Genomic DNA, 26,357 nt, shown 5'->3' with positions numbered 1-26,357 from the left:
GATTAAAAGCTGCTACAGACTGGTTTATACTGGGATTAAAAGCTGTTACAGACTGGTTTTGTACTGGGATTAAAAGCTGCTACAGACTGGTTTATACTGGGATTAAAAGCTGCCACAGACTGGTTTATACTGGGATTAAAAGCTTCTACAGACTGGTTTATTCTGGGATTAAAAGGTGCTACACACTGGTTTATACTGGGATTAAAAGCTGCTACAGACTGGTTTATGCTGGGATTAATAGCTGCTTCACACTGGTTTATACTGGGATTAAAAGCTGCTACAGACTGGTTTATACTGGGATTAAAAGCTGCTACAACACTGGTTTCTACTGGGATTAAAAGCTGTTATAGACTGGTTTATACTGGGATTAAAAGCTGTTACAGACTGGTTTATACTGGGATTAAAAGCTTCTACAGACTGGTTTATACTGGGATTAAAAGCTGTTACAGACTGGTTTATACTGGGATTAAAAGCTTCTACAGACTGGTTTATACTGGGATTAAAAGCTGTTACAGACTGGTTTATACTGGGATTAAAAGCTTCTACAGACTGGTTTATACTGGGATTAAAAGCTGCTACAGACTGGTTTATACTGGGATTAAAAGCAGCTACACACTGGTTTATACTGGGATTAAAAGCTGCTACACACTGGTTTATACTGGGATTAAAAGCTTCTACAGACTGGTTTATAATGGGATTAAAAGCTGCTTCACAGTGGTTTATACTGGGATTAAAAGCTTCTACAGACTGGTTTATACTGGGATTAAAAGCTGCTGCAGACTGGTTTATACTGGGATTAAAAGCTGCTACACACTGGTTTATACTGGTTTGGAGTTTTAATAGTTTAACTCGTTGGATGTAATTGAACAGCGTGTGGTGGTATGTGCTAAGAAACCATGACTTTCTAATGCCTGACATTTATTATAACTTATATAATTAACAGTGCAGTTTAGTCAGAGTTCCTGTCATTAACAAACCAAATCTGAAAAGATATTTGAAAAAGAAGCTAAATAAATGTGAACCAGACACGTTCATCGGTCTGGAATTGGTCTGAAAAATAAAGATGGTCTGCATAGAGTTACCAGAGAGTAGCAATTTGCTAGGGTTTGTAATCCAGTGGAAGTAGTTCCAACAGAAATAAACCTAAATAAAGGCGTGGAGCCCTCGTCTTCAGGACTTCTTGTCAACTCTGTGAATGTGTGGGCAGATGTCAGTTTCTCGGCTCAGACAGGAAAGTTAAATTTTCATTAGGTCATATTAAATTTGTGTCCATTTCTGATCTAAATCTTCAAACGCCACAATGTAACCCGTCCTGTTGACCCTCGCTGAGCCTCATCAGAAACCGCTCTTTAAATAGTCGGACAAAACAAACCTGTAGTGCTCAAGCTTCCTTCCTGAAGATGAATCTGTGTTTGGCTGCTTTTGTACAATAATCTGTGTGCAAGTAAGACAAATGTCAGTAAAGGCACCGTTTCTATTCCCAACAGCAGCAGTTGCTCACAACATGAGGGAACTTAACTGTGTACAGATTCACCAAACTCCCAGTGTCCTTCATGTTTCTGTTGGGCCCTTAAAATGTTTTGTAGAGGTAATTTGCCTCCTCAGTCCCCGCTGACCCCCAGCTTGTCCTCAGCGCTGGCCCTTCTGATCCCTGTCACACATCCAAGTGTCTGAGAGTGGCCTCTCATACAGGGATGATCTTTGTAAGGCTGTCCTGAAAGAAGAATGTCACCATCGTGTGGTTTCTTCTAGACTGATGGCCAGAAAGATCATATCTGTATCACAAACGTGAAGAGGTTTTTTCTGTGGGGTCCATAGAGGCTGAGCCCATCCTGACAGCGCAACACACCTGTAGCTGTTCATCAGAGAGAAAACCATGTGGGTGCAAACAGAAGAGCCTGTTGTACTCATGTTGATTTTGACTTAAGGTGGATAGAAGCTGTGTTATGTTGACCCCTGCCCCTCTACTGTCTGCCCTAGTGTTTAGACTCGTCAGTGGGGAAGAGGAAAAGAAGCTTGGCTGTTAGCTCTTCTCAGGACCCATCTTTCTCAGGATTAAACCAGGTGTGACCTTTACCACAACACCAGCTGCCTCACTACAGCATTTCGCTTTGCTATCATACCTAACCACATTGGTTTGAAGTGATCTAGCACCCATCCTGCACCTGCATAATACATAATGTCTGCACTCATCACCCTGTATGCTCTTAGAGTGGGATGCTTTCTTTTTAACCAGGACTCCCAGTTCCTGGAATACTGCTCAGGTGTTTTTTGTCTTCAGTCAGGTTCTGCTCTGTTGGAAGTTGATGATAAATAAACTTAATCTTGGAGCTCGGGGAGAGTTACATCTGGTTTCACCTGAAATGCTAGTGATAAATTACAGTAGGGATGGGCGATATGAACCAAATCTTTCATTTTCATTTTCATTGTTTTATTTGGCACATGTTAAAAGACATATAATACAAAATTTATTTATATAAAAACAGTACAACCCATACGGGCTTAAAATATCTTATATATATCTGTATCTTATATCTCAATATTTTTTACCTGAATCACGATAGACTATATATATCTCAATATATATATTTTATTTTTTGTCAAGTAACCAAAGAGACAACTCTAATTTACAGCTTTCAGTGCTAAAAACACTTTTATTTAGGATCAGCAGCACATGTGCAATAAAACAGCTGACTGAAATAAAAGTACCTTCATGTTAAATTAAATGCTCCTAAAACAAAATAAATTAAAATACTTTTCAATGATCCTAACAAAGATACAGCTTTGCAAAATGCAAAAGAAAAGATGCTTTTAACTTAAAACAAGCTATCTCAATATAAATATATCCCTCCTTCTACCTTGCGTCTGATAAAGTCTTGATATATTTGAAAATCTCAGTATATTGCCCAGCCCTAAACTACAGAGAACATCACTTTGGTTGAATCACAAAGTTATAATTTAACTGGTAGATGTTCCTCATTACAGAACATGTATAATTTTATTTATTTAACCTTTATTTCACCAGGCAAGGCAGATCCAGAACAACTTCTGTTGATAGAACAATATATATTAATCATTGAGTGTAGAAAGTTAGTTACCTCAAATCGCTGTCTGGAACAAAATAAAGTTGTGAAAGTACAACTTTATATATATTGGGAACTGGCCTGTCTGTTAGGCATCATGGCTGCATCGCGGCCGTGTCTTGGATTTTTTGTGGCAGTGTCTTAGCTGTGTTGTGGCTCTGTCATGGTTGCAACCTAACTGGCCTGACCCCGTTGAGGCTTCATTGTGACTCTGTCGTTGGCTCCGTCATGACTCTGTCATGGCTGTGACGTAGATCTGTCACAGCTGCATCATGGCTCCATTGTGACTCTGTCATGACTCCATTGCAGCCTCATCGTGACTCTTGTCTTGGCTCTGTCATGGCTGCGTCATGGCTCCATCAAGGCTCCGCCGTGCATCTGTCATGGCTCAGTTTTGGGTTTTGCACGATTCTGTCATGGCCCTGTCACGGCTGGGATGTGGCTTTGTCATGGCTGCAACATGGATCTGTCGTGGCTCTGTCGTGGCTCTGTCACGGCTGCATTGTGACTATGTCGTGATTCCGTCTTGGTTTTATCATGGCTGCGTCGTAGCTCTGTCAAGACTGTTGAGGCACTGTCATGGCTCTGTTATGGCTGCGTCGTGGCTCTGTCGTGGTTCCGTCAAGACTCTGTTGTGGAACCATCGTGGCTCTGTCAAGACTGTTGTGGCTCTGTCAAGACTCTGTTGTTGCTCCGTCGTGGCTCTGTCAAGACTCTTGTGGCACTGTCGTGGCTCTGTCAAGACTCCTGTGGCACCGTCGTGGCTCTGTCAAGACTGTCGTGGCTCCGTCGTGGCTCTGTCAAGACTCTGTCGTGGCACCGTCGTGGCACCGTTGTGGCTCTGTCGTGGCACCGTCGTGGCTCTGCTGTGGCTCTGTCGTGGCACCGTTGTGGCTCTGTCAAGACTGTCGTGGCACCGTTGTGGCTCTGTTGTGGCACAGTCGTGGCCCTGTCATGGCACCGTCACCGTTCTGTTGTGGCATCGTCGTGGCTCTGGCAAGACTCTGTCATGGCACCGTCGTGGCTCTGTCATGGCATCGTCGTGGCAACGTCATGACTCTGTCAAGACTGTCGTGGCTCTGTCGAGACTGTGGTGGCACCGTTGTGGCTCTGTCGTGGCACCGCCATGGCTCTGGCAAGACTCTGTCGTGGCACCGTTGTGACTCTGTCAAGACTCTGTCGTGGCACCGTCTTGGCTCTGTCGATACTGTGGTGGCCCCGTTGTGGCTTTGTCGTGGCACCGCCAGGGCTCTGGCAAGACTCTGTCATGGCACCGTCGTGACTCTGTCAAGACTCTGTCGTGGCACCGTCGTGGCTCTGTCCTGGAACTGTCGTGGCACCGTCGTGGCTCTGTCCTGGAACTGTCGTGGCACCGTCGTGGCTCTGTCCTGGAACTGTCGTGGCACAGTCGTGGCTCTGTCCTGGAACTGTCGTGGCACCGTCGTGACTCTGTCCTGGAACTGTCGTGGCACCGTCGTGGCTCTGTCCTGAAACTGTCGTGGCTCTGTCCTGGAACTGTCGTGGCACAGTCGTGGCTCTGTCCTGGAACTGTCGTGGCACCGTCGTGACTCTGTCCTGGAACTGTCGTGGCACCGTCGTGGCTCTGTCCTGAAACTGTCGTGGCACCGTCGTGGCTCTGTCCTGGAACTGTCGTGGCACCGTCGTGGCTCTGTCCTGAAACTGTCGTGGCACCGTCGTGGCTCTGTCCTGGAACTGTCGTGGCACCGTCGTGACTCTGTCCTGGAACTGTCGTGGCACTGTCGTGGCTCTGTCCTGAAACTGTCGTGGCACCGTCGTGGCTCTGTCCTGGAACTGTCGTGGCACCGTCGTGGCTCTGTCCTGAAACTGTCGTGGCACCGTCGTGGCTCTGTCCTGGAACTGTCGTGGCACCGTCGTGACTCTGTCCTGGAACTGTCGTGGCACCGTCGTGGCTCTGTCCTGGAACTGTCGTGGCACCGTCGTGACTCTGTCCTGGAACTGTCGTGGCACTGTCGTGGCTCTGGCCTGGAACTGTCGTGGCTCTGTCCTGGAACTGTCGTGGCACCGTCGTGGCTCTGTCCTGGAACTGTCGTGGCACCGTCGTGGCTCTGTCCTGGAACTGTCGTGGCACCGTCGTGGCTCTGTCCTGGAACTGTCGTGGCACCGTCGTGGCTCTGTCCTGGAACTGTCGTGGCACCGTCGTGGCTCTGGCCTGGAACTGTCGTGGCACCGTCGTGGCTCTGTCCTGGAACTGTCGTGGCACCGTCGTGGCTCTGGCCTGGAACTGTCGTGGCACCGTCGTGGCTCTGTCCTGGAACTGTCGTGGCACCGTCGTGGCATCGTAGTGGCTGCAGGAGGAACAACCTTAATAATCTGAATCAAACCTGCAGGAGCTATCAGGAGGAGAACCATAGGGAAGTTAATCCAGGCTGGATCCTCAGAGCGTGACGAGCGGGGAGTTGCTGGCCAGGACTCAGTGTGATGTTGTTTCATTAATGCAAAACATGGTGGTTACATTATTTTAAATGAATATTCTAGATTTTCTTGGTAGAATTATTGTCTGAGAAATGATCAGGGTAATTCTACATGAATAAATTTCCCAACAATGTAAATGTTTAAAACTACATGAAAACTCTTTTTAGGTCTCCAAGTTTTCTATTTCTATCTTTTGTTTCCAACATAACAAAATAATGGAACAGTGTAAAGTCTCATTCCATCTAAATATGTACTGTGTAAAGACAAACTAAATCCTACATATTAGTTGTAGATTTCTCTCAGAGAAAACATATGAAAAGGCTACAGGACCTCTACCTTGATCTTGCAGGCTTCTTTCTGGAAACTACTACATGAAAATGCTTTTGAACATTTCTGTAGAAAGCAGGAAAACATCCAGTTAGCTCTGACTTCCAGCTTCTTTTATCAGAATAGCTGCTGTTTGACAGAAATAATACTGGAACAGTAGAAAGAAAGAAACTAGAGCAATATCTGGAGTTTAATATGCTTTCTGCTACAGAGCATCCAACACTAACCACTAAAGACATGGACCTCATGCCCAGTCGCTGATGTTAGAACTGAGAAACAGCAGGCTAATTTTTTCTAGAAGCAAAGAAATCCCATCAGGATGATTAAATCTGTTAGTTTGGTGGAGAAAACTCTTCCTCTGCTGTACTTTCCCATGAAAACAGAAGCAGTAACATCATGATAATACTGTGAATAATAATAAAATTAAGTAATGGTGACATCCTTAATGGGCATACCAAAATCCTGACTGTAGACTTCCAATCGCCTATATTATTTTGAAATTAGGTTGAAGAACAAAAGTTTATTCCCTCTCTTGAATCCAGCAGAATACAGCCTCCAGCCTCTGAACTGACTGAACTCAGCTGGTTTAGTTTATTTCCTGTGTGGTGGACCATATGGTTCACCCTGATCCACCACAAAGTGACGTTTCTAGCTGGTCCATGTGAACAGCAGAGCTCAGACTGCCTCTGGACCGTTAGTAGTGATAAACCAATCCGTCAGAGCGGTGGATTATTTACCTTCTCCTGACATTTTAGAAACCTGGAGGAGGTTGTCATGGAAACTTGGTCCAGGTCATTGTCTCACAACAAGCTCTCTTCGGTTTAATGTGGATGTATGGTGGACTGGGAGAAAGATGAGCTGTAAGACTGCTGAGATGTGCTGCTGTAGACATGGGTCAGGGTGTGGCTTGTATCTTCAGATAGCTGAGGAATGATCTGTTTCTCTTGGAGTCAGAAGTCTCACGAAGACTGATGTAAAAAATTTACTCTAGATCTGGTTAGTGGAAAATTAAAACAATGTTTTAAAAAACTGAGCTTCTGTTTGGTGTCTAGTTTGGACTGTAAGCTTTGTCTCAGCGTTAGTTGATGCTTGGTTTATGTTTTATCTGTCAGCTTGATGCAATGTCACATCAGCATGTACCAGCCGATCTCCTTCACTCAGCCGACGGCCAATTGCTGATGAAACTAGCTGGTTTAACCTGCGTACAGTTACTGCATACAGCCTCAGCACCATCAGATTTCATTGTGTAGCTCAGTTTAAAGCTAACCACAGTCCAGTTAGATGATGAGGAAGAGATTATGCACTGGTTAATGTTGTTGGTTAGCTAGAGGTGAAAATTTTTTGGTGAAAATTATTCTCAGTGTAACAGCAACTATCAGTCGGCTTCATTGTGGAGAAAAGTCAGATGTTCTTCTGCTTCCATTCAACACTTCACACCGTCATATGGATAGTTTTCATAATGATGGGAGAATATACACTATAAAACTTTTCTGCCATTCTGACAGACATGTCTGAGAGGTGAAGAATGGAGCTGGAAACATGGGCAGGTAGCTGGTGGACCACCAGTCTGGGCCTCCTCACTGTTTGTGTGTCAGCCTTTAGACGATGTTCAGTCCATCTCCTTGTTTTCTTGATGACTGGCTGTTAACCACACACCATGCAGTCAGTGTTGTTGAGATGAGCAGGAACTGAATGGTACAATGTGATCATCAATATCAGATAAACTCTGTTATTATGATGAGAGTCCTGTTAAACCTCCTGTTAATATTTACAACAGCTGTTTCACAGATCATAGAAACTGAAAGTTTGAGTGAAGCTTCTTCACATAGAAAATATCAGTAGATTCTCTCCATCTATAAATCTGTGCAGTGATCATCAATCAGTGACAAGTTTAACACCACTGGGATCAGATTTACCTGGCAGAGGAAAAGTTGATGACTAAAAACTTGTTGTTGTTCAGTTTTTATTGATTTATTTAATGATAACCAGCAGAGACTGAAGATCCTGTCTTCTCTTCATCTGACAGTTGTTCCTTATCGACTTTGGTTTGGCGAAGAAGTACAGAGACAACCGTACACGACAACACATCCCCTACAGAGAAGACAAGAACCTGACCGGCACAGCCCGCTATGCCTCCATCAACGCACACTTGGGCATCGAACAGAGGTCTGTGCCAACATGTCATCCTCTGCTTTCACTGCAGAGTAATCTGAGTATTTCTGTACCCCACAGGCCTGAGTTGTGGTGGAAGTGTGAGGTTTACGGAGAAATGGTGAGATTGCAGTCCATTGTGATGTAGCCATAAATCCAGGTGGTTGTGGACAGACCGAGTCCAGGACAGTGCTTAAAGTCACAATAAGTCTAATTCAGAGACGTTTCTTTAAAAATGTAGTTTTACTGAGTTATGCCCAGGGAAGTTTTATGACAGGGATCACCTACTCCGGACCTCTTAAGTAAGTGTCCTGAAGGTTTTCACTGTGTCCCTCCTGCAACGCACGTGGTTCAAATGAAACTGCTTTTATCAAGGTCTGCACCAGCCTCTTAACAACCCATTATTGGAGTCAGGTGTGTTGCAGGAGGGACATGTTGAAAACCTGCAGGACACTAGCTCAAGAGGTCTGGATTTGATGATCTCTGTTTTTAGATGTGCCCCTCTGATATCCACTGGGATATCATAAATGTTATGCATTAGCCTCGGACTAGCCTCTAGCTAGCTAACTGCTGATAGAAGAGGATCTGGATAACACAACCAGAGATGCGTTTAAACCACGTACAACCTTAATTACTTATTTTTTTAAGTGTTCCTAAGTGTTTTTTCTGTATTTTTACTTCAGTAAATTTGTGAAGAAACAACACAGCTTACTCTGCTACACTGGGATACACTCAACTCCTTCTTTCTTTTTTTCACCATCTATTCGCTTAGATATGATCTTTTTTTTTTCCCGGGAGATGCTGTCATGAATTAGCATTAGTTACAATGGTTAATGAGGCCACTCTACATTTTCTATGGAGAGATGAATTGGCATTAATGTTCCGTGCAGGTGTATGCATGTGTGGACACCTGAATCTGGTCTGGGTCTTGGATGATGTAAGATGTGCTGACTATGTTGGTCTGGAGTCTTAAAAATAGAACTTGATTGTCATTGCAACAAGTGCAACTAAATTACAAACTGAATTTATTCTTGCAAACAGTAACATAACTTTACTTTGATTTTTCATTTGGTCTGACACAAGTTTTTTTTCTCTGATGCTCTGCTTTCATACCCATAACTCTCCTTATTGTGTCCAGTCGCCGTGATGACATGGAGTCGCTAGGCTACGTGCTGATGTACTTCAACAGAACCAGTCTGCCGTGGCAAGGACTCAAGGTAAACCTGTCTAGTATTCTTCCACTTGGGTTTGTAAGTTAATTTTTTCTAAACAGTTGTACTTAGTAATGATGGTAGCTGATGATTTCTGTTTCTGTTTGGTTTGTTCAGGCTGCCACAAAGAAGCAGAAGTATGAGAAGATCTCGGAAAAGAAAATGTCCACCCCTGTTGAGGTCCTCTGTAAGGTAAAAACTTAAGACATCCAACCACCTTCCTATCACATATACATCTGTGATTAACTCATCCTGAACTTTAATACAAACGCTTACATCAGACATGTTTCTAACATGTTGGATTTAGGGTTAGGGTTAGGGTCCTGCAGGGGTTCGGCGTTGGCTCCTCCACCAGGTGTTCGGCGTTAGCTCCTTAGCTCCTCCACCAGGTGTTCGGCTTTAGCTCCTTAGCTCCTCCACCAGGTGTTCGGCTTTAGCTCCTCCACCAGGTGTTCGGCGTTAGCTCCTTAGCTTCCCCACCAGGTGTTCGGCGTTAGCTCCTCCACCAGGTGTTCGGCGTTAGCTCCTCCACCAGGTGTTCGGCGTTAGCTCTTTAGCTCCTCCACCAGGTGTTCGGCGTTAGCTCCTTAGCTCCTCCACCAGGTGTTCAGCGTTAGCTCCTTAGCTCCTCCACTAGGTGTTCGGCGTTAGCTCCTCCACCAGGTGTTCGGCGTTAGCTCCTTAGCTTCTCCACCAGGTGTTCGGCGTTAGCTCCTTAGCTTCTCCACCAGGTGTTCGGCGTTAGCTCCTCCACCAGGTGTTCGGCGTTGGCTCCTCTACCAGGTGTTCGGCGTTAGCTCCTCCACCAGGTGTTTGGCGTTAGCTCCTCCACCAGGTGTTCGGCGTTCGCTCCTCCACCAGGCGTTCGGCGTTGGCTCCTCCACCAGGTGTTCGGCGTTAGCTCCTCCACCAGGCGTTCGGCGTTGGCTCCTCCACTAGGTGTTCGGCGTTAGCTACTCCACCAGGTGTTCGGCGTTAGCTCCTTAGCTCCTCCACCAGGTGTTCGGCGTTAGCTCCTCCACCAGGTGTTCGGCTTTAGCTCCTTAGCTCCTCCACCAGGTGTTCGGCGTTAGCTCCTCCACTAGGTGTTCGGCGTTAGCTCCTCCACTAGGTGTTCGGCGTTAGCTCCTCCACCAGGTGTTCGGCGTTAGCTCCTTAGCTCCTCCACCAGGTGTTCGGCGTTAGCTCCTCCACCAGGTGTTCGGCGTTAGCTCCTTAGCTCCTCCACCAGGTGTTCGGCGTTAGCTCCTCCACCAGGTGTTTGGCGTTAGCTCCTTAGCTCCTCCACCAGGTGTTCAGCGTTAGCTCCTTAGCTCCTCCACCAGGTGTTCGGCGTTAGCTCCTCCACCAGGTGTTCGGCGTTAGCTCCTCCACCAGGTGTTCGGCGTTAGCTCCTTAGCTCCTCCACCAGGTGTTCAGCGTTAGCTCCTTAGCTCCTCCACCAGGTGTTCGGCTTTAGCTCCTTAGCTCCTCCACCAGGTGTTCGGCGTTAGCTCCTCCACCAGGTGTTCGGCGTTAGCTCCTCCACTAGGTGTTCGGCGTTGGCTCCTCCACTAGGTGTTCGGCGTTAGCTCCTCCACCAGGTGTTCGGCGTTAGCTCCTTAGCTCCTCCACCAGGTGTTCAGCGTTAGCTCCTTAGCTCCTCCACCAGGTGTTCGGCGTTAGCTCCTCCACCAGGCGTTCGGCGTTGGCTCCTCCACTAGGCGTTCGGCGTTGGCTCCTCCACTAGGTGTTCGGCGTTAGCTCCTCCACCAGGTGTTCAGCGTTAGCTCCTTAGCTCCTCCACCAGGTGTTCAGCGTTAGCTCCTTAGCTCCTCCACCAGGTGTTCGGCGTTGGCTCCTCCACTAGGTGTTCGGCGTTGGCTCCTCCACTAGGTGTTCGGCGTTAGCTCCTCCACCAGGTGTTCGGCGTTAGCTCCTTAGCTCCTCCACCAGGTGTTCAGCGTTAGCTCCTTAGCTCCTCCACCAGGCGTTCGGCGTTGGCTCCTCCACTAGGCATTCGGCGTTGGCTCCTCCACTAGGCATTCGGCGTTGGCTCCTCCACTAGGCGTTCGGCGTTAGCTCCTCCACCAGGATCAATGGTTCTTTATTTGTTTTGGGGTTGGAGGCCCTTGTGGGATGTTGGAGGAAAATCCCACAGCTGGTATGGTTGGACGTGATTCCAGACAGAACATATGAATGAGGCTGGGACTTGATGTAATGTGTCCGTGTGTTTCCAGGGTTTCCCAGCAGAGTTTGCCATGTATCTGAACTACTGCCGCGGATTACGCTTTGAGGAGGCCCCAGACTACATGTACCTGCGTCAGCTGTTTCGCATTCTTTTCAGGTAAATGCAGAACTAAAAAATGACAAATTTCATTTCTCTGGAATAGTTTGGAATGTAGAACAATAATGAATTGCTGCAGTCCATCACTTTCGAATGGTCTCATGAGTTAAGACAGACAACAGTAGAAAAGTTTGAGTCTACATTTTCAAGTTGTTTATCACATGCACGTGCAAGATGCCAGTGAAATTCAGTCGTACATACATCCGAGGCTGTGCACACCCATTTACCACTAGTGAAAAAGCAAAAACAACACAGTAATAAACTGAAAAGACCATAAATCTAATGAGCCACAGGACAATAACTGTAGTGAAGTGCTGCTACACAGACTGACTGCATGTATATATACAGCTGCTCATTATAAAATTAGAATATCATGAAAAAATTGATAATTTCAGTAATTCCATTCAAAAAGTGAAACTTGTATAATGTGGACATTCATTCCTCAAATGTTTATTTCTTTTAATATTGCTGATTATAACTGAAAACTAAAGAAAACCCCAGAGTATCTCAGAAAATTAGAATATTGTGCAAAAGGTTCAATATCGAAGACACCTGGTGCCTCACTAATCAGCTAATTAACTCAAAACACCTGCAAAGGCCTTTAAATCTCAGTCTAGTTCTGTTGGCTACACAGTCATGGGCAAGACTGCTGACAGTTGTCCAAAAGACGACCATTGACACTTTGCACAAGGAGGGAAGACACAAAGGTCGATGCTAAAGAGGCTGGCTGTTCACAGAGCTCTGTGTCCAAGCACATTAATAGAGAAGCGAAGGGAAGGAAAAGATGTGTAGAAAAAAGTGTACAAGCAGGAGGGATAACCGCACCCTGGAGAGGACTGTGGAACGAAACCCATTCAAACATGTGGGGGAGATTCACAAAGAGTGGACTTCAGCTGGAGTCAGAGCTTCAGGAACCACCAGCACAGACGTATCAAGACATGGTTTCAGCTGTCGCTTTACTGGTGTCAAGCCACTCTGGAACAAGACACGGTGTCAAAACGTCTCGCCCGGACTAAAGACAAAAAGGACCGGACTGCTGCTGAGTGGTCCAAAGTTGTGTTCTCTGATGAAAGGAAATGTTTATGTCCTTTGGAAATCAAGGTCCCAGAGTCTGGAGGAAGAGGAGAGAGTCCACGTTGTTGAGGTGGAGAGTAAAGTTTCCAGTCAGTGATGGTTTGGGCGTCATGTCATCTGCTGGTGTTGGTCCACTGTGTTTTCTTCGGTCCATGGTCAACGCAGCGTCTACCAGGACATTTTAGAGCACTTCCTGCTTCCTGCCACTGACCAACTTTATGGAGAAGCAGATTTAATTTTCCATCAGGACTTGGCACCTGCACACAGTACCAAAGCGACCAGGACCTGGTTTAAGGACCATGGTGTCCCTGTTCTTAACTGGCCAGCAAACAGGCCTGACCTGAACCTCGTAGAACATCTATGGGGTATTGTGAAGAGGAAGATGTGATACGCCAGACCCAACAATGCAGAAGAGATGAAGGCCACTATCAGAGCAACCTGGGCTCATAACACCTGAGCAGAGCCACAGACTGATGGACTCCATGCCACGCCGCATGCTGCAGGAATTCAGGCTAAAGGAGCCCGACTAAGTACTGAGTGCTGTACATGTTCATACCTTCCATGTCCTTACTTTTCATGTTCATAATTTTCATGTTCATAATTTTCAGTTGGCCAGCATTTCTAGATTTTTTTTGTATCGTCTTAAGTAATATTCTGATTTTCTGGGATATTGAATTTGGGATTTTCAGTAGTTGTCAGTTATAATCGGAATTAAAAGAAATAAACATTTGAAATATGTCAGTCTGTGAGGGATGAATGTCTACATTATACAAGTTTCAGTTTTTGAATGGAATTACTGAAATAAACCATAATAAAATAAATAAATAAAATTTATAATGTAAATTGTGGAGCCAACATATAAAACTTGTTAAAATGAGTAAATGACGGTGTTTCCAGCAGAAGGTAGGACGCTGGCCAGGGCCGCTACAGGGTCGAGTTCCCAGCTCGTCCAGCCTGAGGGAAGAAGCTCCTCCTGAGTCTCTCTGGGTTCGCCTTCATGAGCCTTAGACGGCAACCAAAGCGCCGCCGCCTTGTTAGGATGATGAGGGTCTCCATGATCCTGTTCCTCTGGCTGCTGGTCTCCTCATGAACATGTCCTGGAGGGGGGAGGGTGGTACCATGGTACGCTCTGCTGACCTCAGCACCCTCTGCAGGGCCCTCCAGTTCCGACCAGTCCTGGTCCCTAACCACTGGGTGGTGTTACGAGAACACTCTCCACCACTCCAGTGTAGAACATCCTCATGATCCTCAGAGAGACTCTGAACTTCCTCAGATGTCGCTGCCTTGCCTTCTTCACCTGGCTGTCTATGTGCAGAGTCAAATATAGATCCTCGGTGATGTGCACACCCAGGTACTGGAACCTGCACCCCCTCTCCATTAATCAAAAGTTAGGAAAACTAAATAAAGAAAACATACAGCCTAAGCGGAACAGTCTGGATGGCGTTGGGATGATGCAGCGCCATCTTGGATCGCCATCAGATAAAAAGCTCTGAACTCGTGTATCAGGTTATCCATTTCCTTCTGTTCACTGCAGATTATAACCTTTCTGATGTATTTCTGTTTTGCAGGACTCTGAACCACCAGTATGACTACACATTTGACTGGACCATGCTGAAACAGAAAGCAGCCCAGCAAGGGGCCTCCTCAGGGGGCCAGGGCCAGCAGGCACAAACCCCCACAGGCAAGCAAACTGACAAACCCAAGCCTAACATGAAAGGTTAGTAGCAAACAGCCAAGTGACGTTTTTTTACAGACACCAATTGCTCATATTTCATTCAGTTTTGTAAGTAGGAAGATGAGATATGGTTTTATCTCCTGACCCATACCCCAGTGCCCCTTTTCAGTAAAACCAGCTCCAAATTGAAAATGGAACTGGTCTCAACTGGAATGATAAGACCAGATCAGCTGACTGGTCTGAGGAGGCACCTAAAACAACAGAAAATCCAGAATTAGGAAAAAAAAAAACAAAAGTACAATTGGTCTGTCTTTCAGAAGCAAAGACGTCCTTGGGGAATTTGACTACTAACTTTGCTACCATGCTCTTCTGTTCCTGTGTTGGGGCTGGACGATGGGCTTTCGCCACATTGATCACTTTCTGATCTCTCACTGTGCTGCACTTCCTCTTCATTAACGCTCCTTTTCCAAACTCAGAGATACAAACATCTCTTCCTCCCTTCACACTCATCTTCCTCTTGTTGTCTCCTCTGATGACTTCATGTTTCTCAGGACAGTAAAAGCGTCACGTGACTGTAGACGTTAGTTCTGATGAGCTGCACTGATGAACATATCCGATTTAATGTCATGCTCAAGGGCACTTCAGGACTTGGGTATCAAACCACCAACTCTGGTTAGTAGTAGATGACTATGTCTAAGGGCAGGCTGAGTTTATTAAAACTGTTCCACTGCAGGAAAACCAGATGAAAACGAAAACGTTCAGATGGATCTCTGCTGAATTATGGGAAGATGGGGTTGTCCTGTTTGGAGGGTGAATGGGTGCTGTTTCATCCCCAGACAGTTAATAATCTTTCTGTAAATTCAGCTGTAGGTGGTTTCCACCAGTTCATCTGTAAAATTTGTGTTTTTAGTTCACTTTAATGTACACAAGTTCAGGATGTTGTCATGCTGGTTTAACTGTTTCACGACGTTAAACGCCATGACAGTTTCACGACATTAAACGCCATGACGGTTTCACGACGTTAAACGCCATGACAGTTTCACGACGTTAAACGCCGTGACGGTTTCACGACGTTAAACGCCGTGACGGTTTCACGACGTTAAACGCCGTGACGGCTTAATGACGTTAAACGCGTGACGGTTTCATGACGTTAAACGGCGGGACGGCTTAATGACGTTAAACGCGTGACGGTTTCATGACGTTAAACGGCGGGACGGTTTCATGACGTTAAACGCCGTGACGGCTTCATGACGTTAAATGCCGTGACGGCTTAATGACGTTAAACGGCGTGACGGTTTCATGACGTTAAATGCGTGACGGTTTCGTGACGTTAAACGGCGGGACGGTTTCATGACGTTAAACGCCGTGACGGCTTAATGACATTAAATGCCGTGACGGCTTAATGACGTTAAACGCGTGACGGTTTCATGACGTTAAACGGCGGGGCGGCTTCATGACGTTAAATGCGTGACGGTTTCATGACGTTAAACGCGTGACGGTTTCATGACGTTAAATGGCGGGGCGGCTTCATGACGTTAAACGGCGTGACGGCTTCATGACGTTAAACGGCGTGGCGGCTTCATGACTTTAAACGGCGGGGCGGCTTCATGACGTTAAACGCCGTGACGGCTTCATGACGTTAAATGCCGTGACGGCTTAATGACGTTAAACGGCGTGACGGCTTCATGACGTTAAACGGCGTGACGGCTTCATGACGTTAAACGGCGGGACGGTTTCATGACGTTAAACGCCGTGACGGCTTAATGACGTTAAACGGCGTGACGGCTTCATGACGTTAAACGGCGTGACGGCTTCATGACGTTAAACGGCGTGGCGGCTTCATGACTTTAAACGGCGGGGCGGCTTCATGACGTTAAATGGCGTGACGGCTTCATGACGTTAAACGGCGTGGCGGCTTCATGACTTTAAACGGCGGGGCGGCTTCATGACGTTAAACGCCGTGACGGCTTCATGACGTTAAATGCCGTGACGGTTTCATGACGTTAAATGCGTGACGGTTTCATGACGTTAAACGGCGGGACGGTTTCATGACGTTAAATGGCGGGGCGGCTTCATGACGTTAAACGGCGTGACGGCTTCATGACGTTAAACGGCGTGGCGGCTTCATGACTTTAAACGGCGGGGCGGCTTCATGACGTTAAACGGCGGGGCGGCTTCATGACGTTAAACGGCGGGGCGGCTTCATGACGTTAAACGGCGGGGCGGCTTCATGACGTTAAACGGCGTGACGGCTTCATGACGTTAAACGGCGGGGCGGCTTCATGACGTTAAACGGCGGGACGGTTTCATGACGTTAAATGCCGTGACGGCTTCATGACGTTAAATGCCGTGACGGCTTAATGACGTTAAACGGCGTGACGGTTTCATGACGTTAAATGCGTGACGGTTTCATGACATTAAACGGCGGCACGGTTTCATGACGTTAAACGTCGTGACGGTTTCATGACGTTAAACGCCGTGACGGCTTAATGACGTTAAATGCGTGACGGTTTCATGACGTTAAACGGCGGGACGGTTTCATGACGTTAAATGCCGTGACGGCTTAATGACGTTAAACGGCGTGACGGTTTCATGACGTTAAATGCGTGACGGCTTCATGACGTTAAACGGCGGGGCGGCTTCATGACGTTAAACGGCGGGGCGGCTTCATGACGTTAAACGGCGGGACGGTTTCATGACGTTAAATGCCGTGACGGCTTAATGACGTTAAACGGCGTGGCGGCTTCATGACTTTAAACGGCGGGGCGGCTTCATGACGTTAAACGGCATGACGGCTTCATGACATTAAACGGCGGGGCGGCTTCATGACGTTAAACGGCGTGACGGCTTAATGACGTTAAACGGCGTGACGGTTTCATGACGTTAAATGCGTGACGGTTTCATGACGTTAAACGGCGGCACGGTTTCATGACGTTAAACGTCGTGACGGTTTCATGACGTTAAACGCCGTGACGGCTTAATGACGTTAAATGCCGTGACGGCTTAATGACGTTAAACGCGTGACGGTTTCATGACGTTAAACGGCGGGACGGTTTCATGACGTTAAATGCCGTGACGGCTTAATGACGTTAAACGGCGTGACGGTTTCATGACGTTAAATGCGTGACGGCTTCATGACGTTAAACGGCGGGGCGGCTTCATGACGTTAAACGGCGGGGCGGCTTCATGACGTTAAACGGCGGGACGGTTTCATGACGTTAAATGCCGTGACGGCTTAATGACGTTAAACGGCGTGACGGTTTCATGACGTTAAATGCGTGACGGTTTCATGACGTTAAACGGCGGGACGGTTTCATGACGTTAAATGCCGTGACGGCTTAATGACGTTAAACGGCGTGACGGCTTCATGACGTTAAATGCGTGACGGCTTCATGACGTTAAACGGCGGGGCGGCTTCATGACGTTAAACGGCGGGGCGGCTTCATGACGTTAAACGGCGTGACGGCTTCATGACGTTAAATGTGTGACGAGTCACACAGACGCAAAGTCGCCCTCTCCAGCTACAACAGAGAGACAGGGCCAACACAGAGACAACCATTCACACACACACTCACTCCTAGGGAGAATTTAGAGTGATCAATTAACCTCACATCATGTCTTTGGATGGTTGGAGGAAGGTGGAGAACCCAGAGAGAACCCACACATACACGGGGAGAACATGCAAACTCCACACAGAGGGTATTTCCACTGCGCTGGTTCCATTGCTGGTTTGGAGCCAGGGCCAGTCTAAGCACCGGTTATTTGACTTTCCACTGCCCAGGCACCGTCCCCTGGCTCTCAAAACTGGTTCGAAGGCTCCAACTCTTTGCTGGGCCAGATCTAAGAACCGCTGCACGTAGGTTGCATCAGCGGTTGTGGCGGGGCTACCTGGCCAACAGGAGCTTGCTGACCGACATCTTCAAACCGACAAAGCAATGAATAACAAGAACAAGCAAAACTGCTCCAAGGAGGAGACAAAGTTTTTTCTGGCATTATGGTTGTCTGCCAACGTAGATTGGACGGCACCAATTGGACAAAGCCTTTATCGAGCTTCAGAAGGAGATGTGTGCTGCTGTAGTTACTAATGGAAAAAGGATCACCAGATTTAAAAGTTGGTGTAACAATAGCAGATTTCCAGACGTCTGGGAATTTGCCTGAGATATCAAGAGGTTTATGATTTTAGTTATGGGACTAGTTAATGATGAACCAAGATCTTTGAACATGACATCATCCATCCCAAATACATCTTTTCTTAATGGGTTGGGTGATCTTATAATTCTCATAACCTCTAGTTCAGATATATAAGACAAAGGGCTGGTTTTGATTGATTAATTTCGATTACATTAACATGCTCTGTAGGAAAACTTGGAGCAATAGCAGTCACAGAATCAACAAAATATTGATTTAGAGCTCCTGCTACTTCAACTGGGTTCTTTGTGATGTTTCCATCCAGGTTGAGTTCAGTTTGTTGCCCTGCCTCACTATGTTGTCCTGTTAGCGTTTTTAACTGATTCCGGTGACATTTGAAGCTTGTCTGTGGTAATCCAGACTAGTTTCTTTCCACCCAGGTCTCCCACTATTGTTTGTCTCAGACCAGCAGCTACGTTTGGCCTGGTGTGACCTGGAAAAAATGAGTCTGGAGACATTTCATTTTCACGTTGAAATCCGTGTCATATTCGGCTGTATGGTGCGGCTTGACCACAGGTCGGTAGCAGTGGTGACTGTAGCCACTAGAAGTAATTAGAAGTAAATTACTTAGAAGTAATTAATCCCATTTCACATCATGTATCGTATTTTTGAAATGTCCCAACTCATTTTTAAGGATTGTAAATGACTCGTATTCTTTAGCAAAAGAAAGTAGATAATTTTCTGGACACATGGATCAGATTGTGATCAGTCATACCAGTTAACAGATTCCAGGATTTAGAACTTCTCTCAGGTTAATTACTAAACACTAAATAAGAGTTTTGGAGAAGTGAATTAGCCTTGTTGGACCTTTGATTAACTGTGTTAGATCCAAGTAATCTGTTGTTTGTTTCAGATTCTTCCTATCTGATTTGTCTTCCAAATTAGCATTAAAATCTCCCATGACAATCACCTCTTTCTTAAAATTACATTTTCTTAACATTTCTTAACATACTTATCATAAAAAAACAACATTTGATGAAGGTGGATGATATTACAATAATAACAAAAGACATTTGTGGTGAGTGGTTTTTCAGCCGAATTCATTCCAAATCACAGTTTGACCAGCTGCTACAGCCCGGGCCTGGGTTGATGGTAGCTGGGCTGGAACAGCCCGGGCCTGGGTTGATGGTAGCTGGGTTGATGGTAGCTGGGCTGCTACAGCCCGGGCCAGGGTTGAAGGGCTGGGCCAATTTGGTGAGTATGTACAGACTCATGTTTGGGTGGAAGAATAATAATGAAAATAAATAATACCAAAATGGAACAAAAATGGTAGGGTTCCAGCTCAAAGTGCTGGGAACCGCAATGGCTCTGCGCTGCTCTGTGGGCTTGGATCCTTAATGAATCATTTATTACACCGTATTGATGTGAATCTTTAACTCAGTCAAAATATAGTTAATATATACAGAGACTTTGTCTCCATAAATTCCCAGTTTGTAATATTTTCTAAAAGGATATTTTATTACATGGAAAGATCTCGATAATCTACCCGTACGTCTTTCTACTAAAACAAAGTGTAAATGTGTAGTTTTAATTATTTCTAGGTTATTATGCTGTTATTTTACTGGTCTAGACCACTGGAGACCAGATTGAGCTGAATGTGAAACCTGGACTAGGATGAGTTCAGCATCCTTGCTGTAAAGGTTTACTGGCTTTTTATTTGCTGCCGTTCTTTGGGTTCAGGTAAAGACATCATGGACACAAAGTCCTACACAGCTCTCCTGCAGCATCATGGAAGCCCGAGGCCTGTACGATGAAGCATACCCAGGTATCCCTCCGTTACCAGGGTTACCCAGACATTCAGGGTCCTGATGGCTATGAATGAAAATGAATGAAAAATACTTTATTAATCACCTCGGTAATTCAACCCAGGGTTTTCCATCTGGATCAGAGCATATAAAAGGTTTTTCAGCGTCTGACCAATCACAGACATGGAGAAACTCTGCAGCTACTTCACCATGGAGGAGCAGACAATTATTCTTAACAAATATGAAGAATTAAAACATCATCTAGGCCAGAAGCAACACTGTTGCCATAGCAACAGCCAGGAATTAACACTTAATACAATTTATACCATGGTCTGGGTGAATACTCGATTCTGATTGGCTGGAGGGTGTCCATTAAAAAGTGATAATGGACACCTATGAAAGAAGTTTTGCTCAAATAGACTTATTGCTGTAAATTATTGTGCTGACTAAACGGTAGTTGGTAACCGTGGCAACAGAAATGCAGACGCCGCTGTAGACGCGCCAGATCAGAGCAGCCTGCAGGCTTATCGAACATGAAGGAAACGATCTGTGGGCTTTGACTGAAACAAAATGTGGCTTCATCCTCTGGACACACACCAGCTGCAAGAGCTGCACCTGCCCTCTGAAATGTGTGTGTCATGTAACTTAACTGCGGCCGACCGAGCTGCAGGTTCTGTGTCAGAGCCGGTTACCTTGGCAACACGTCAAAACGAAACAGTCCACTCAGCCTCTTCTTGTGAAAAACTTACGTTTTTAACCGGTAAAAAAACAACATTAACGCATTAATAATTTACTTAATACTTTTTCTTTCTTATTGGACCATGGTATAATGCCCTCCGAGATGTCCTTTATCATAAATTAATGGACTTTGCCGTCGTCCATTAATTTGTGGTAATGGACACCTCGGAGGGCATTATACCTTACATAAACTGATGGGACAGTTTAAACGGCCCAGGTGTTTGGGCGGAGCTTCCTTAATTTCTTTCCTTTAAATTTTTTATTCAGTTCTTTAGAGGCTCGGCATGTGAGCGTTTGTTGGAATATTAATTCCTCATCGTGACAACACGAGTAGTTGTAGTTCTATAAATTCATGGTTCTGCTGTTCTGCCATGTATAAGCGTTATTATTAAGCTCATTATCTCAGCTGGTGGAGCTAAATGGGAACCATTTAAGAACAAGCACAGAAACATGCTTCACAGCTCTGATACAAGGCTTCATTTCTTCATCTTAAGGATGCATCTCTCAGTAGGTCTGTCACAGTAAGCAATAAGTCAATTAATAGCACGGTAAAAAAATGAGCGCTAAAAGTTTGCCAGCCGTGATAATTTTCAATTTTTTTAATCTTACTTTACCATAGACTGTGTATGACAGCAGGTTTCACTATGGAGTATCCCGACTGAACGCTCTTGTTTCTTGCAGCGTGATCTCTCGTGTCATACGTGACGGCAGCATGTTGCAGCACAAGTTCGTGGTGAACCACTAACGTGTACGAGCCAGTACTCCGCATTTGTTTGAAGGGCTGCCAACTCTCAAGCATTGGCCGTGAGACTCACACATTTGAGTGCTTCTTACACTCTCACACTAAACCTCCAATTTCTCACGCTGAAATACACATCAGAGCGATGCCAGCTAATCGAGAGGTTTGGAAGGATTCCCAGTGGGCCTCGTTACTCTTGGCCTGGTGTCCCGGCGTGTGTAAAAGGTGCAGCAGGGTCGCAGCAGCACATGGTTCACTCACTGCTCGCTTTGCACAACGTTGTAGTTTGCCATAATTTCTGAGAAAATTAATCACACAGCAGAATTTGTTATCATGACAGGCCTGTCTCTCACTAAAAACTCTTCCTCTCCAAGCCTCAAACCTGGACAGAATGCTCTAAAAGTGGGCGGGACATTTTCCAAGAGAACTGACTGGTTGGGAGGTGGAGCTTTTATACTTATTGATCTCTGATCCAGAACAGAACCTACTCCAGAGCAGGTTCAACGCAAGTTACCATGGTGATTGACCCGGTAAGAAGTGGACCAGCTTCATAGGAGAGAAAACTCTGGGTTAACCCAGAAGTTACCGGGATAAGAAAAAATCCAGCTTCCTGGTTCAGGCCTTTGAGCTGGACCAGAACCAGACGTTCAGCTGCCCGCCGTCCCTCTCTCTCTCTCTCTCTCTCTCTCTCTCTCTTGTAGATGCTGTTGTTGTGACAGCACCTGTGTTTGTGTCTGCAGGGTTCTGATTGGTTGGTGGGTGAGCGCGTCGTCGGTGGGTGACCAGGACCAAGCGCTGTGTTCCTGCGTCTCTGTGATGGAAACATAAGATCTACACGCCTCCGTCTGCTCTGATCTATATTTTCATATGTGTATAAATCATAAAATTCCATCTGGGGAAATGTTTTTGTTTTTATTTTTTAGACTGGGAAGGCTGTAGCTGCCTTCCCCCACCCTGACCCCTCCACCCCCTCCATATTTTTGTCCTCTGCATCGCCCTGTTTGTTCTTTCTTTGGAGACCGGTGAAGGTTTTTCTGTCCCAGTGGAAACATCTCGGATCATCTTTCCCTCCTCACTCCTTAATTATTTCACTCCTTTACCGATTTAATGGTAAGATATGTAAACTTTAAACTTTTCTTTCTTAAACTGAATGATGCAACCCTGGATGTTTATTTACAAAGCAGAACTGTTGGACTTTTTCTTGTTTTCTGATGCTGATTAAGAGTCTGCCTGTTGATGATAAAGAGCTGATGGCGACTGTTGGTGGTAGAATGATAATTTGCTCTCCCTCTCTCTAGAACTCTGAAGAATGAAATCTGTTGTAAAACCTATGGTCTTCTCCAAAAATGCCAATAAAAACATGACTTAATCTGTTGTCACCTGGTTTTATGTGCTTTTACTACATTTTATACGTGTTCTCTGAAGATGATAGATTACTCTGCAGCTGTTGGGTGCTCAGATGTTTCCACATCAGAGAAGAATCTGCAGCAGGACGTCAGCAGAGCATGTCCCCGCTAACAGCCAGGCTAACTGTCAGGTTATCACCAGCTTTAACAGCCAGGCTAACTGTCAGTTTATCACCAGCTTTAACAGCCAGGCTAACTGTCAGTTTATCACCAGCTTTAACAGCCAGGCTAACTGTCAGTTTATCACCAGCTTTAACAGCCAGGCTAACTGTCAGCTTATTACTCATGCTAATAGCCAGGCTAACTGTTAGCTTATTACTCATGCTAATAGCCAGGCTAACTGTTAGCTCATTACTCATGCTAATAGCCAGGCTAACTGTCAGGTTATCACCAGCTTTAACAGCCAGGCTAACTGTCAGCTTATTACTCATGCTAATAGCCAGGCTAACTGTCAGCTTATAACTCATGCTAATAGCCAGGCTAACTGTCAGGTTATCAGCAGCTTTAATAGCCAGGCTAACTGTTAGCTTATTACTCATGCTAATAGCCAGGCTAACTGTCAGCTTATAACTCATGCTAATAGCCAGGCTAACTGTCAGGTTATCACCAGCTTTAACAGCCAGGCTAACTGTCAGCTTATTACTCATGCTAATAGCCAGGCTAACTGTTAGCTTATTACTCATGCTAATAGCCAGGCTAACTGTCAGCTTATTACTCATGCTAATAGCCAGGCTAACTGTCAGCTTATTACTCATGCTAATAGCCAGGCTAACTGTTAGCTTATTACTCATGCTAATAGCCAGGCTAACTGTTAGCTCATTACTCATGCTAATAGCCAGGCTAACTGTCAGGTTATCACCAGCTTTAACAGCCAGGCTAACTGTCAGCTTATTACTCATGCTAATAGCCAGGCTAACTGTCAGCTTATAACTCATGCTAATAGCCAGGCTAACTGTCAGGTTATCAGCAGCTTTAATAGCCAGGCTAACTGTTAGCTTATTACTCATGCTAATAGCCAGGCTAACTGTCAGCTTATAACTCATGCTAATAGCCAGGCTAACTGTCAGGTTATCAGCAGCTTTAACAGCCAGGCTAACTGTCAGCTTATTACTCATGCTAATAGCCAGGCTAACTGTTAGCTTATTACTCATGCTAATAGCCAGGCTAACTGTCAGCTTATTACTCATGCTAATAGCCAGGCTAACTGTCAGCTTATTACTCATGCTAATAGCCAGGCTAACTGTTAGCTTATTACTCATGCTAATAGCCAGGCTAACTGTCAGGTTATTACTCATGCTAATAGCCAGGCTATAACTGTCAGGTTTTCACCCACACTAACAGCCAAGCTAACTGACAGGGTATTACCCACGCTAACAGCCAGGCTAACATCCAGGCTAACTGTCAGGTTATCAGCCAGGCCAACTGTCAGGTTTTCCCCCGCTTTAACAGCAAAGCTAACTGACAGAGTATCACCCCCGTTAACATCCAGGCTAACTGTCAGGTTATCACCCACGCTAACATCCAGGCTAACTGTCAGGTTATCACCCACGCTAACATCCAGGCTAACTGTCAGGTTATCACCCACGCTAACATCCAGGCTAACTGTCAGGTTATCAGCCACGCTAACAGCCAGGCCAACTGACAGGTTATCACCCCCGCTAACAGCCAGGCCAACTGTCAGGTTTTCCCCCGCTTTAACAGCAAAGCTAACTGACACGTTATCACCCCCGCTAACAGCCAGGCCAACTGTCAGGTTTTCCCCCGCTTTAACAGCAAAGCTAACTGACAGGTTATCACCCCCGCTAACAGCCAGGCCAACTGTCAGGTTATCACCCATGCTAACAGCCAGGCCAACTGTCAATTTATTACACATGCTAACATCAAGGCTAAACTGTCAGGTTATCACCCCGCTAACAGCTAGGCTAACTGTGACGTTTTCACCCACTTTAATATCCAGGCTAACTATCACCCACGCTAACAGCCAAGCTAACTGCAGGGCGTCACTTGTCACATTACTTTTTGTAGTTCTTCTGTAGTTTTTTTTTTTTTTTTTTCTTTCATTATCTGTACTGCTTTGTCCATTAGGGGTCGCAGGTAAGCTGGAGCCTATCCCAGCATTTTTCAGGTGAGAGGCAGGTACACCTGGACAGGTCACCAGTCCATTGCAGGGCCAACACAGAGAGACAAACAACCACTCACACTCACTCCCAGGGTGGGTGAATTTAGATTGACCAATTAGGCTAACATCATGTGTTTGGATGGTGGGAAGAAGCCGGGGAACCCGGAGAGAACCCATGCATACACGGGGAGAACATGCAAACTCCACACAGAAAGGCCACCGCCCCCCAGGTTCAAACCTCCCCCCAGCTGAGGCTCGAACCAGCGACCTTTTGCTGTGAGTCTGTGGTGACCACCACACTACCTTGCAGCAGTGCACAATGTAGTTAGTCAAAGTGACTGTAAATCTTGTTTAATAAAGACTGCTGTTGAAGTTCGATCTATTAATGTTTGGTCTGTATCACTGTAGTTGCTGAGATAATAATTTTTAATGTTAATCATTTAAAATGTTTTTAATGTTAATTAGACCAGCAATACTTACTGCATGGCTCATGAGTCGGTTCTGACGGTCGTTTGCTGTGATGTCAGACCTCCTAGATGCTATGGGCCCAGCATTCCAGAGTTGCACCCGGAGGAAGCAGGCCATGCCACTCCTTTTCTAAGTACTAACTGGGTTTTCTGACAACCGGCACCTTTCAGAGGGACCCGGCTGCCAATTCGGGTATCTCACAGCCAACCTTCAGCCATGTTAGATGGCATCATGGGTTCATCCCAATGTTACATGAACTTTCCTCTCTGGGGGAGAACAGGAATTGCAAAGTGGAAATGAAACCTGTTGTCATTAACCAAAGCAATTTAATTTTGTAAACATCCAGATCATGTGTGGTTCAACATGTGGCTCATCGGCCTGGGTCCACTAACTGAGGCGAGTGCTTCATCTGCAGGATCTGCTCCGTATCCTTTGTTGGAAACAAGGCTTCAGGCCCCGCTCAACGTTCTGGTGTCTGCAGACGTCTTTCTGAACAAGTCGTCCCAGCATGAAGCAGCCAGTAAAAGAACAGGTGGGAAGTAGCTCCAGTCATTCAGAATCAGAATCAGAAATCAGAATCAGAAATACTTTATTAATCCCTTGTAGGGAAATTCATGTTTTCAGTACAACCCATCCAAGACTAGACAAAACAA

General features: G+C 45.8%; 1 protein-coding gene across 4 annotated transcripts in view; it reads left to right on the top strand.

Annotated features, from left to right (window-relative positions):
* The window catches only part of csnk1a1 (casein kinase 1, alpha 1), a 51,218-nt gene extending 28,142 nt beyond the window's left edge, over positions 1–23,076 (top strand). Inside the window, exons 5-11 of one of the 4 annotated variants that reach the window (XM_041991245.1) lie at positions 1,981–2,064; positions 7,891–8,030; positions 9,154–9,232; positions 9,344–9,418; positions 11,446–11,552; positions 14,195–14,343; positions 22,452–23,076. In XM_041991245.1, the coding sequence (XP_041847179.1) occupies positions 1,981–2,064; positions 7,891–8,030; positions 9,154–9,232; positions 9,344–9,418; positions 11,446–11,552; positions 14,195–14,343; positions 22,452–22,459 (642 nt within the window). In that variant the 3' untranslated portion in view covers positions 22,460–23,076. Of the gene's footprint in view, positions 1–1,980; positions 2,065–7,890; positions 8,031–9,153; positions 9,233–9,343; positions 9,419–11,445; positions 11,553–14,194; positions 14,349–22,451 lie in introns of those variants that run through there. The other 3 variants (XM_041991247.1, XM_041991248.1, XM_041991246.1) reach the window with 3 other exon arrangements.
* The last annotated feature ends 3,281 nt before the right edge of the window (positions 23,077–26,357 follow it).

This window comes from Melanotaenia boesemani, chromosome 7, assembly GCF_017639745.1.
Source record: "Melanotaenia boesemani isolate fMelBoe1 chromosome 7, fMelBoe1.pri, whole genome shotgun sequence".
Classification (NCBI taxonomy): domain Eukaryota; kingdom Metazoa; phylum Chordata; class Actinopteri; order Atheriniformes; family Melanotaeniidae; genus Melanotaenia; species Melanotaenia boesemani.
Note: the sequence above shows the minus strand (reverse complement) of the source record. Positions and strands in the feature narration are given on the sequence as shown.